Source organism: Trematomus bernacchii, unplaced genomic scaffold, assembly GCF_902827165.1.
Source record: "Trematomus bernacchii unplaced genomic scaffold, fTreBer1.1, whole genome shotgun sequence".
In the NCBI taxonomy this organism is placed as follows: Eukaryota; Metazoa; Chordata; class Actinopteri; order Perciformes; family Nototheniidae; genus Trematomus; species Trematomus bernacchii.
In genome coordinates this window covers 27,208-37,500 of record NW_022987784.1, presented here as the reverse complement: position 1 = coordinate 37,500, position 10,293 = coordinate 27,208, and the positions used below count along the sequence as shown (strand labels likewise).

At 37.9% G+C, this 10,293-nt stretch overlaps 1 protein-coding gene across 1 annotated transcript; it reads right to left on the bottom strand.

The window, feature by feature from the left end:
- Nucleotides 1–1,747: 1,747 nt before the first annotated feature.
- LOC117497462 (interleukin-1 receptor accessory protein-like) lies at nucleotides 1,748–6,781 on the bottom strand. Its single transcript, XM_034149448.1, has 10 exons — nucleotides 6,535–6,781; nucleotides 4,586–4,841; nucleotides 4,096–4,282; nucleotides 3,809–3,956; nucleotides 3,660–3,722; nucleotides 3,427–3,550; nucleotides 3,170–3,315; nucleotides 2,793–2,936; nucleotides 2,556–2,708; nucleotides 1,748–2,470 (listed from the first exon to the last, which is right to left on the bottom strand). The coding sequence occupies exons 1-10, from the start codon at nucleotides 6,767–6,769 to the stop codon at nucleotides 2,100–2,102; spliced, it is 1,827 nt and encodes a 608-aa protein (XP_034005339.1). The 5' UTR covers nucleotides 6,770–6,781; the 3' UTR covers nucleotides 1,748–2,099.
- Between the last annotated feature and the right edge of the window lie 3,512 nt (nucleotides 6,782–10,293).

Genomic DNA, 10,293 nt, shown 5'->3' with positions numbered 1-10,293 from the left:
AATTCACACTGTTTCCACACACCCATGTTAATATATATAATACGTAATATGTATATATGACCCAATTTGTATATATGTCCATTTTCATTTTAATTCATAGTTTATAAGACCCAATATGTATATATGCTCATTTTTATTTTTATTTTTTGTATTCATTTCTTATTTTATAGTTTCTCATTATTATTATTATTTTTATTTTGTATCTTTGATCTTATTTTTTATTTTATTAATCTGTGTGAATCTGTGCTATCCTGTTTTTTCACCCTCACCCTGTTGCTGTTTGAACAACTGAATTAATAAAGGTCCATTTTATCTTATCTTATACTGTGTTAAGTCGTAAAGAAGACCCAGATGTTTCAGCATTAAATTGTAAGCAGCTGTCAGCTGGGACCACAGTGTTTTGCAACACCCATGTAAATAAGGCCATCTATGAAACTAAGGAGGTCAACTGAAAATGTTCTTTGAAAATGTTTCAAAATAACTTTTTACTTAATCTTTTTGCTGAGATATGTTAGGCTTGTTAAGAGTGGAATTCAACTCCTCATTTCCCTATCAGAAAGAAAACAAAAATATAGTTTAAGTCCATTCATCCCTGGCTTTTTGCTTCTCAGTATACTCTGTCTGCTCGACAGTTAGCGTACGGGTGCAGAGTCAACCACACAGTAAATGTGCATTATTGTGCTGAAAGCAAATTTGGAAACCAAAACAGAGAGCTTAAAGAAGCTAAAGGTGATAATTTTAAATTGTTCTTAATATAAAAATGTTTATGATTAACATAAATAAATAACTATATATAAAATATATTTATTTGAAGTAAAATGGAGACTTTCTCTATAGGATCAAGTAAAACAGGTCATACACATTTGGTTTGGTATACGCAGTGACAGGAACAAAATGATGAGATTAAGAGCAGCATGATGTGACAACACTGATATGAACATAAAAAATGCTGTGTAAATGTTTCCTGCAGAACACTGACACATAATATGTGCTATGGCAGAACATGTGTTATAATAAAGAAGGGAAAACCGGTTACATATAAAACAGTGATTTTATTTAACACTTTGAAAGCAAAACATCAGCTGTAACAAAAATACATAAGTTATAGACAGTGGCGGCGCCAGGGTATGGCTGGGGTAGGCTACAGCCATACCAAGAAATGGCTTAGCCCCACCTTAGCCCCACCATGAAAAGTGATGCAAATTCAATTAAATAATAAGCGAAATGCTAAATGTTGAGAACACGGATTGCGAAAATATACGGGTCGTGTCCACAGCACACAAACTGATCCTGCTGTAACAACAAGTGCACGTTACTGATGCAATATGGTTGAGACCATTCGGGCTTATGCTATAAGAGGGGTGCAAGGAATAGTCTAAGTAGTGGGGGAGTTTTATACACTAAAGGTGTGGAAATTCTCTGGCGTTATAATATCAGCGCTGCCGCGGTCAGATCAAAATGCCTCCGAATGCAATTTGAATAGACCTACAGCCAATCAGAGCAACGCAACGTTGGATCTGCGTCATGCCTTATTGATTGAGATCAATCGAAACCGCCATTCAGTATCCCCATTGGATCTTCAACGTGTACTATCATACGTCACGTTCACAGTGATCCCTTTTTATTTACTACAAGACAAATGTGCCGTTTTATTTCATACAGTTCCATTTTGATTGAGACAGGGAAATAATCTAAACCTCACGCGTGGCGTTTCACTGTCAAGGGGGGGCGATATAGCGTGTATGTAATTACATTGCAAATACTGACTTGAGCACCACCACTGTATGGGTTAGCCCTACCATAGATTACCCAACAAAAATGCTCTGGCGCCGCCACTGGTTATAGAACCAGAAGTCTATAGGCTGGTAACAAGAAGCATCATACATTACTTATATAAGGACATTAAATGACTTTGGGGAAAAGTCAACAATACAAGATTTTACAAGGAAATATAAGAAAAAGGTAAATGTCAAACATTTATTTTAAGGATCTTCAGCTTGCCTAAAACGTGTTTGTATATTGCATTTGTAGCATACTGTTTTCATCTTCAAGTCATATACTCAAAATGTATATGATAAAAGATATGTATTCTGATTTGCCTAAACATTTGACCATGACAGAACATCTTGACTTGTCTGAGGTAAAAGCCTTATTTTAGATGCAACCTGCGGGGCAGGTAGGTGATAACGTAGCTGCTTCCAGAAGGGGGAGGAGGGCGGCATGGACCTCATGCCCTTCCAGGTGACACAGGCCCCAGCCTCACTTAAAATCTGTAGGGCCTCTGGGAAGGAGCCAGATCTCAACACTTCTGTTTTCTCAGTTTTTATGAAAACCAAACGGGTCTGCCGCTCCACCAGCGCTGCATGGATGGCACTCAGCAGGCCAGATCCCGGACCGGTATCTGGAGAGGAGGGAACCAAAAGCACCGTGCGACTCTCCTCTATACAGTCCAACACGGCCTCCGCTACAGCTGCAACCAACCAGGGCTCAGATTATTTATTATTTCATTGAGATTTTTTGTTAGATTTTCTTCTGAGTATTTGTTAAATAGGTACCTTTTCCTGGTAAGACGTCGCGATCATAAAGGCAGAGACTGTAACCTAATCTCTCTTCCAAAACACTCTCCAGACACATCCTGTCATCTTCATTCAGTCCTGCGTCTGTGTCACTCTTGTAGCACATCATAAAAGCATCATAGCTCTTTTCATCTAGGCACACAAACAACAGGGTTTTGTCACTGCTTACACATAAAGAAATGACGAATATGTGTCTCCATAATTTGAGAATCCCACCTGAGGTGCTGCTATGACAGCCAAGAGTGTCTCTTAGGAGAAGAGTGATGGTGATTTTGAACTTCACATAGATAACTACTGTCAAAACCGTCACCAACACAATGCTGACAATGCTAAGAGCCAGGGAAACATAAGAAGGGCGAGCTACAGGGAGAAAACAGAGAAAACATATATTTGTTTAAATGTAAGGTTGAAACACTAATATAAGGTCATTGATTGAAAGGGGACTGTCACTTACATTTGAATGAAAGCTAACTCAAACATTTCTGATTAATATATTTGGACTCAGCCCACTCAAAAAGTACCACTATGAGTTTATGTAAAATTTGAGGGAAGGATATGAACATGAATTATATCTATCCGTCCGTCTTACATACGTTTTTGGGACAAGCTGATGGTGACACTTGTATAGGCTCCATTAACAGTTTGCAGTTTACAGGTGTAATTTTTTAATAGATCCTCATCTGACACCTTTTTGAAAACTAGAGATGCCGTCATCGTTATCTCTTCAGAATTTATTTCACTGGAAAGGAAAGGGAAAGTACAGGTGTTAGTTATGATAGGTGTGTGTGACTATCTGGGTATGGACTGTATAACATTTGAACTTGCCGGTATATTTGTGTGAAACATTTACTTTGTGTAATTGTAGAAAACGGGAAAGCTGCTGTTTGTTTCCACAGATGAATCACTGCTAAACCAGAACACCTCATCAAAGTCCGAATACATGTGAGCTTTACAATCAATCACCTTTGGAGAGCCTAAAAAAAAACAGAGTTTACACAGTTCCATCATTTGTTAATTTAGTAAGAGGGTAAATGCGTGTGTTCATCCATGTGTGTGTATCCACGCTTCAAGATTTATGCTCACCCAAATGTACATGAATTACACCACTTTGTGGTGATATGATCGCTGGAGGAAGTCGAAGTTTTACTGGGTGAAGAAATGGTGGAAACATTTTACATCTGTTTTCTTCAAAATACAAAAGTAAACATATGGTGGGTAAGTGTTTTTCTTACCCTTTGGTTGGATATCAAGCACCACTGTAAAGGTCATGTTATATATTTTACCATAATACAGGTAAGATCTGGTACAGGTGTAGACACCATGGTCCTTCTCTTCAACACTTAAGAAGTAATAAATCGCTTTTGGCGTTGACTCGCCTTCCTACAAGAAAAATGTACTTGTCAATTTAAGCATACAATGAATAGAGATATGGCGTGATAATGTAAAAACAAATAATGTACAATGCAAAATGAAGCTTTTAATTTCCCAATAAAATCAAGAATATCTTGAGTCGACTTACCCTGTACCATATAACGCCATTGCTGGTAATGTTGAGGGTGATTGCAGCTGGTGTGTTTACATCAGGACAATACAATGTGCAGGTCTCTTGTGAGTGACATGTCTTATTGTAATAGCTCCTCTGCTCGCACCCTCTGGACTGTTTTGTACAAACTCTCAGTCTGAACCAAAGCTGGCTGCTGGTATTGCTGTCATGTCAAAAGATTTCACATTTAGGTTTTAAACATTTTGCAGAGGTTCTAAAAATAATATAGAGACGGCTTCAAGGAACAGTTTCTAAAACAGACATTCATGGTCCCCATAAAGTCTGGACTGGTCCATGACTTGGATGGATTTGAGTGAAAAGACTTGTCCGCCAAGGAGGTTATAAAAACCTGTTTACATGTCCGAACTATTTATGTCACTATTCATATCCTTGCTTAATGTCAGATTCCGAGAATTTGATTGATTGTAAAAAAGAAAGACTCTTTATCACTTGGTTTTGACTTTACCCCAGAGAGCATGAGTAATTCCCCTGATGGTTTGCAGTGGCGTTGAGAATCACCAGGCTCCTCCCTTGAACCAGCAGGTCACTGTGCCTCTGCTCAGCTGATGACATGTTGGGGGTCTGATCCATCTCCTGGCTGGTGGGACTGGTCCAGATCAGCTCAGCATCACAGTGATTATCCTCTCCATTCAGAGAGCAGTTCAGCGCCACCATCTCACCAGCCTCCACATAAATCTCTGTGGGGCTCCGGACACACACACCTGCAAATGAGTGTCACACATTGGGTAGTTATAAAGGTTATCTTCATAAAGACTTGAACTGGCCTATGGCTTGTCACTTACAGTATATGTTCAGTGTGTCACCCTAGATTGTATAATGTTAAATATTGTCTGGAAAGATGATTGCTCTCAAAAATAATGAATCTAGATGGCACTTGGGTTGTAATTATTCATGTCCGACCTAGAGTATATGTTTCCTTCTGCTTGGTGATAAGGAAAGAAAATAGTTCCTACATAAACACTATTATTAAATGTCTGCTCTGATTGGCTTGTGAGAAAAAGTTGGTAAGATACTCAGATGGACAGAGGTACATTGCATGTGAAAAGAAGAGAAGCCAAATCTGAATTGACTGTTGAATCACATGTTTGAAAACAAAATAAAACTAGGTTGTTTTATTTGACAGTTTGTGGGTTGGTAGCTGCGGTTTCTAACCCCAACCTATTTTGTTTGCTCCCTGTTAATGCATTTTCCATCAAACTAAAATAACAAGCTTAAAGAAAATAAGTGATAGGCAAATGTATCCAACATTTAAAAGTGTATGCAATAGTTGCACAATGTTTAATATACATGGTGATCATATCTGTATGCCACTATATAGCATAGAAACAGTCTGTGCAGTTATTGTATTTTGGGGGCAGTCAGGACATCTATGAAGATTCCTTTTTGGTGTTTTTTCCCTACAGATTTATTCCAGTACTCTTCCAGTATTTTGAGTCTATTTTTAGCATACTTTATTTAAGCATTTACATGTTCTGATGCTATCATTTTACACTACATTTCAGAGGCATGGACCCAAACTATAGTTTTAAAAAAAGCAAAGAATATGAGATAACAGAAATGCTCCATTTTGGATTAATACATAACAATAACCCAAAAAATGTAACAAAGAAAGTGAAAAACATAAAAGCAAATTCAGACGGTAGGTATATAGATTCAACCTAACAGTATAAGCCTACATAACAGTATAGCTTACAAAGAAAAAATACAACCTGTAAGGGAACACAGTTACCTTTTTTTGTATCCTGATTACGTAATCCCATTATATGTAATCCATTACTCCCCAAGCCTGTCTATCCATCTATCAAGCCATCCAGAGGTGGGAGAAGTACTCAGATCTTGTACTTGAGTAAAAGTAGAAGTACCAGAGTGTAGGAATACTCTGTTACAAGTAAAAGTTCTGCTTTCAAAGTGTTAATCAAGTAAAAGTACAAAAGTATTAGCATCAAAATATACTTAAAGTACATAAAAGTTAAAGGACTCATTGTGCAGATTGGTCCATTTCAGAATAATATTATATGTTCTGATTATAACAATTGATGCATTAAAATGTTATCAAAGCTGGTAAAGGTGCAGCTAGTTTCAATGACTCTGTATACTGCAGGGTAGCTTGGGAATTCTGGGAAATTTGGGAAAACTAAATTCTGATTTAAGTGTTGATTATATTTCACATCATTAATCCAAATCTGTAAAATAACTAAAGGTATTAATTAAATGTTGTGGAGTAAAAGTACACCATTTACCTCTGATTTGTAGTAGAAGTACAAAGTAGCATAACATGGACATGCTCAAGTAAAGTACAAGTACCTCAAAATTGTACTTAAGTACAGTACTTGAGTAAACGTACTTCCCACCTCTGCAGCCATCCAACCAAACCCTCTGAGAGCACGTCCTCACCTGTTAATGCGGAAAGGATGAGAAACAGTGGGAGCACAAGCACTTTCTCCATCGTGATCCCCTGCAGCGCTGCACAGCAAACACTCAGTAGTCTCGCAATGAACCCTGCTCTGGACAAACTGTACCCACCCGCGGTTCTGCTGAGTTGAACATGTTTCCTAATCATGTGAAACCAATCTGAAGGAAGAGCGTCACATCGCCACCGCATACAAACTTCCACTGAAACCCCCATCATGAAAGTAGCCTATTGTTTAAGACTAATGATAAATGTCCTAATTTTAGCCTATGGATTAATAATGAGATGTTTAGCTTTCGTGATATTGACCTTTTCCATAGGAGAATAATATAGACGTCAACTCACAAAACTATCTTTTGTTAGTTTCGCTTCTTCAGCATTGACAGAGGCATGAATCACTGTTGCGGCTTGGAAACGCGAAGGGAAACCAGCAATCATTTCATAAACATGTAAAAGTTTACAGTAGCAGTTTTAGTAATAATAACCAGCGAAAATGATATTAATAGACGTATTCACAAATGTTGACAGGGGGTCAACAGGAAAAGATAACACACAATGATTCAATGTTCCTCCTGGCTGGAAAACTGGTCCAGTCTCTGGCTTAGGTCTGATATTCTGTACAAACTGTGAAGTCCACTGAGACAAATGTAACATTTGTGATATTGGGCTATATAAATAAACATTGATTGATTGATTGATTGATGTGAAACTGTTGCATTTGTGCAGTTCTATGCAGATGCAATATTATTTACTTAAATAAAAGTAGCAATACCAAGATGAGACAATACTCCTCTGCAAGTCTTCCATTCAAACATTTATTTAAAATCTTAATTATATAGCTTTCAGAAATGATCAGAAACATTTTACACATGTCAAATATCAAAGTACACAACACGTCTCAACTAATGAGTCGCATATATTATTGGAATAGTATAACTGATTCATCTTGTGCATGTAAACTTAAATGTTGTCATGGTGGAGCTAATTTTACAACTTATACAGTTGGGTGTCACAAGAAAATATCAAAAGCACTGTGAGATGATCAACAGGTAGGAATGCAGAAATAGTAGGCCGACACTTTATATTTCGTAACTGTATTGTAACATGACCCATAACATGTTTATTGTATGCATGAAACACCAAGGCAACTCCCTTTTAAGTGAAATCCAACATGAAAATAAACTTTATTTTGATTTTTAAGTGTGCAACTGAGAAAACACAAGGGTGGTTTTTGTTGTGAAGAAGTCACAGGAAATGCAATGTGGCCTGCACATTTGTTAGCGCAAAATAGGTCATCTGGAAGGCATCCACTAGGTGGCATAAGACAAAAGGTTTCCATTCACCTGAAATATACTTATTGTGCTTCAGCAGTTCACAGAGCATGGGCTACCCATACAAAAAGAAAAGAAAAAAATAAGGCACTGAATTTGATGCTCTTATAATATTTTCCATCTTTCCTGTATAGCCCACATCTTACAGGCCTTTTCCACACAACACTCTGACATTTCACTGAAGGAAATACACATGAATACATACTATAATTATTGATGAATGAAATGATTAAGATCACTAACACATTTATTTTTATCACAATGACAAGTCAATATGACTGCTGTGAAAAATCTGTTCCCCATGTGTTCAAACAAACAGGGGCCCATCACCTGTGGGTAGTTGGGAGAGATGATAAATGGGGCAGACACCACTTCACTAAGTCACTGCATTTTACACAGGATTATAGGAAAATAAGTGATGGTGAGGAAGAGCGGGTGGAGAAAATCAAGTGTGTAACATTTGTTGAAGGTGGGGTAGGTAATTTTGGAGAAACCAGCTCGAGTGCGCTAGAATTTGAAAATACACAGCCGGAACAAATCTGCCACTTCCTTACAGAGCCCCTCCTCCAACACACACGAACACATGACCAATGAGGGCACGAGATAAGTTTGTGCACAGATGGAAGGCTGACAGGCAGGTAGGCCATCCAGTTTATTTTAGCCGGGCCGGCTAAAATGATTAGTCCTTGCTTTTTACAGTACTACGGCTTCCATAGATGACATTTTTTGATGGATTTTTTGTCAAAGCACTTAAGATATTCATTGCTATCGGGATGTTAAGAGCATCCAGGGAATATAACAAAAAGTGTATCTCGAGCCGGTTTCTCAAACTTACCTACCCCCACCTTTAATATATACATGTCACTGTTACAATGTGAGGTGCATGTGAAAAACAATACGTGGAGAGAGGGTTTTCCTTTCAAAAATAAACAGGCATTTTATTTCTTAGCCTTCCATATTCTTTTACAGGAACACAAAACTTCATGCCTGGTGCTGCGTTCACCAGCAAGGAACAAACACAAATGCCCCCCTCCCCTCTCTTCCCAACCACATTTATAGGAGACTGCCTGCCTTCCCAATCCAACCTGGCCAACCAGGTCATGGTCTGAAAGCGGAGGTGAAGGGTTAAATACAAAATTAAACACTGTTGTCTACATTTAATAACACCCCTAAAGCAGGGGTGTCAACTCAATTTCATCGCGGCCCACATTCGCATAAAGGTTACACTCAAAGGGCCGGTTTGTAACTATATAAATATATAATATATATAAAATAATGTATTATATTACATTATTGCCTCTGAATTGGATTATTATCGGATAGGATAATAACTTAGTAATTAACTACGTCTGAAAGCATAAGTCCAGGGCAAATAATTGCAAGTCTCTGTCAGTGCCCATGTCACAAAACGAGATGCATTGTTTATGGGCAACCTGCTTCTGTAAAGTGGCATGTAACCGTATAATAAACGTATTATATTCTTTGCAAGCTCTTGCGGGGCCACATAAAATGAAGTCGCGGGCCGGATTTGGCCCCCGGGCCTTGAGTTTGAGACCCCTGCCCTAAAGGCTATAGTCAATTTCATAATTGCATCAACATAAATATGGTACCCTTAAAAAACACAAGGGTCTGCCTTTAAAACGGATCATTTTTAACCTAATTGACACTCATACATCACACATTTTCCTGACCAATCACGTCCAAGACTCCGCCTACTCATACGGCACATATAAGGAGTACTTGGAGGCGTGGTCCCCCTTTGAGCACTGGCACAAGATGGCTTCCAGTCTGAACAAAGGCAATGGTGATTACTTTGTGATTGGTGTGTTTTAAAGACTGACAAATTCATTTAGATTGCATTTTATTAATTTGTCTATGTAAACTGTTTTTATAACTTTAACTGAAATAAAGACAACTCTGAAGAGACATGTACTACCTTTCTTAACAAACAAATAGTAAGCCAAAATGTTAGTGAGGGAGTGTGTGCATGCGCTTCCTCACAGTCACATAGGCCTACTTTTATCAATATGATATATTCATTTTGACTAAATACATAAGGGTTACAGTGTGTAAGACATGGACAGAATTTTTGTTTAAAAACATTAGAACAGATATTTACATTGTCAACAGAATGTGAAGAGGTTACAGTGATTAGTTATATTAAAAGATGGAATGTATTGAATTTCTAGATACTGAAATTAGCATGCTAACCAACAACTGTAGCGGGGGGTCTGACCCTGGGTAACTGACCCTTATTTTTTAGATATACAACTGACTGTATATCTAGATCGCATGGACCCAGTAGTAGAGTGAAATGCTGCCCCCCTTCTTTAGAAAATATGGATAGGCAAAAACAATTGCACTTTTAATATGTCCTAAGTATAGTCTGATTTGTACGCATAACTGATGATT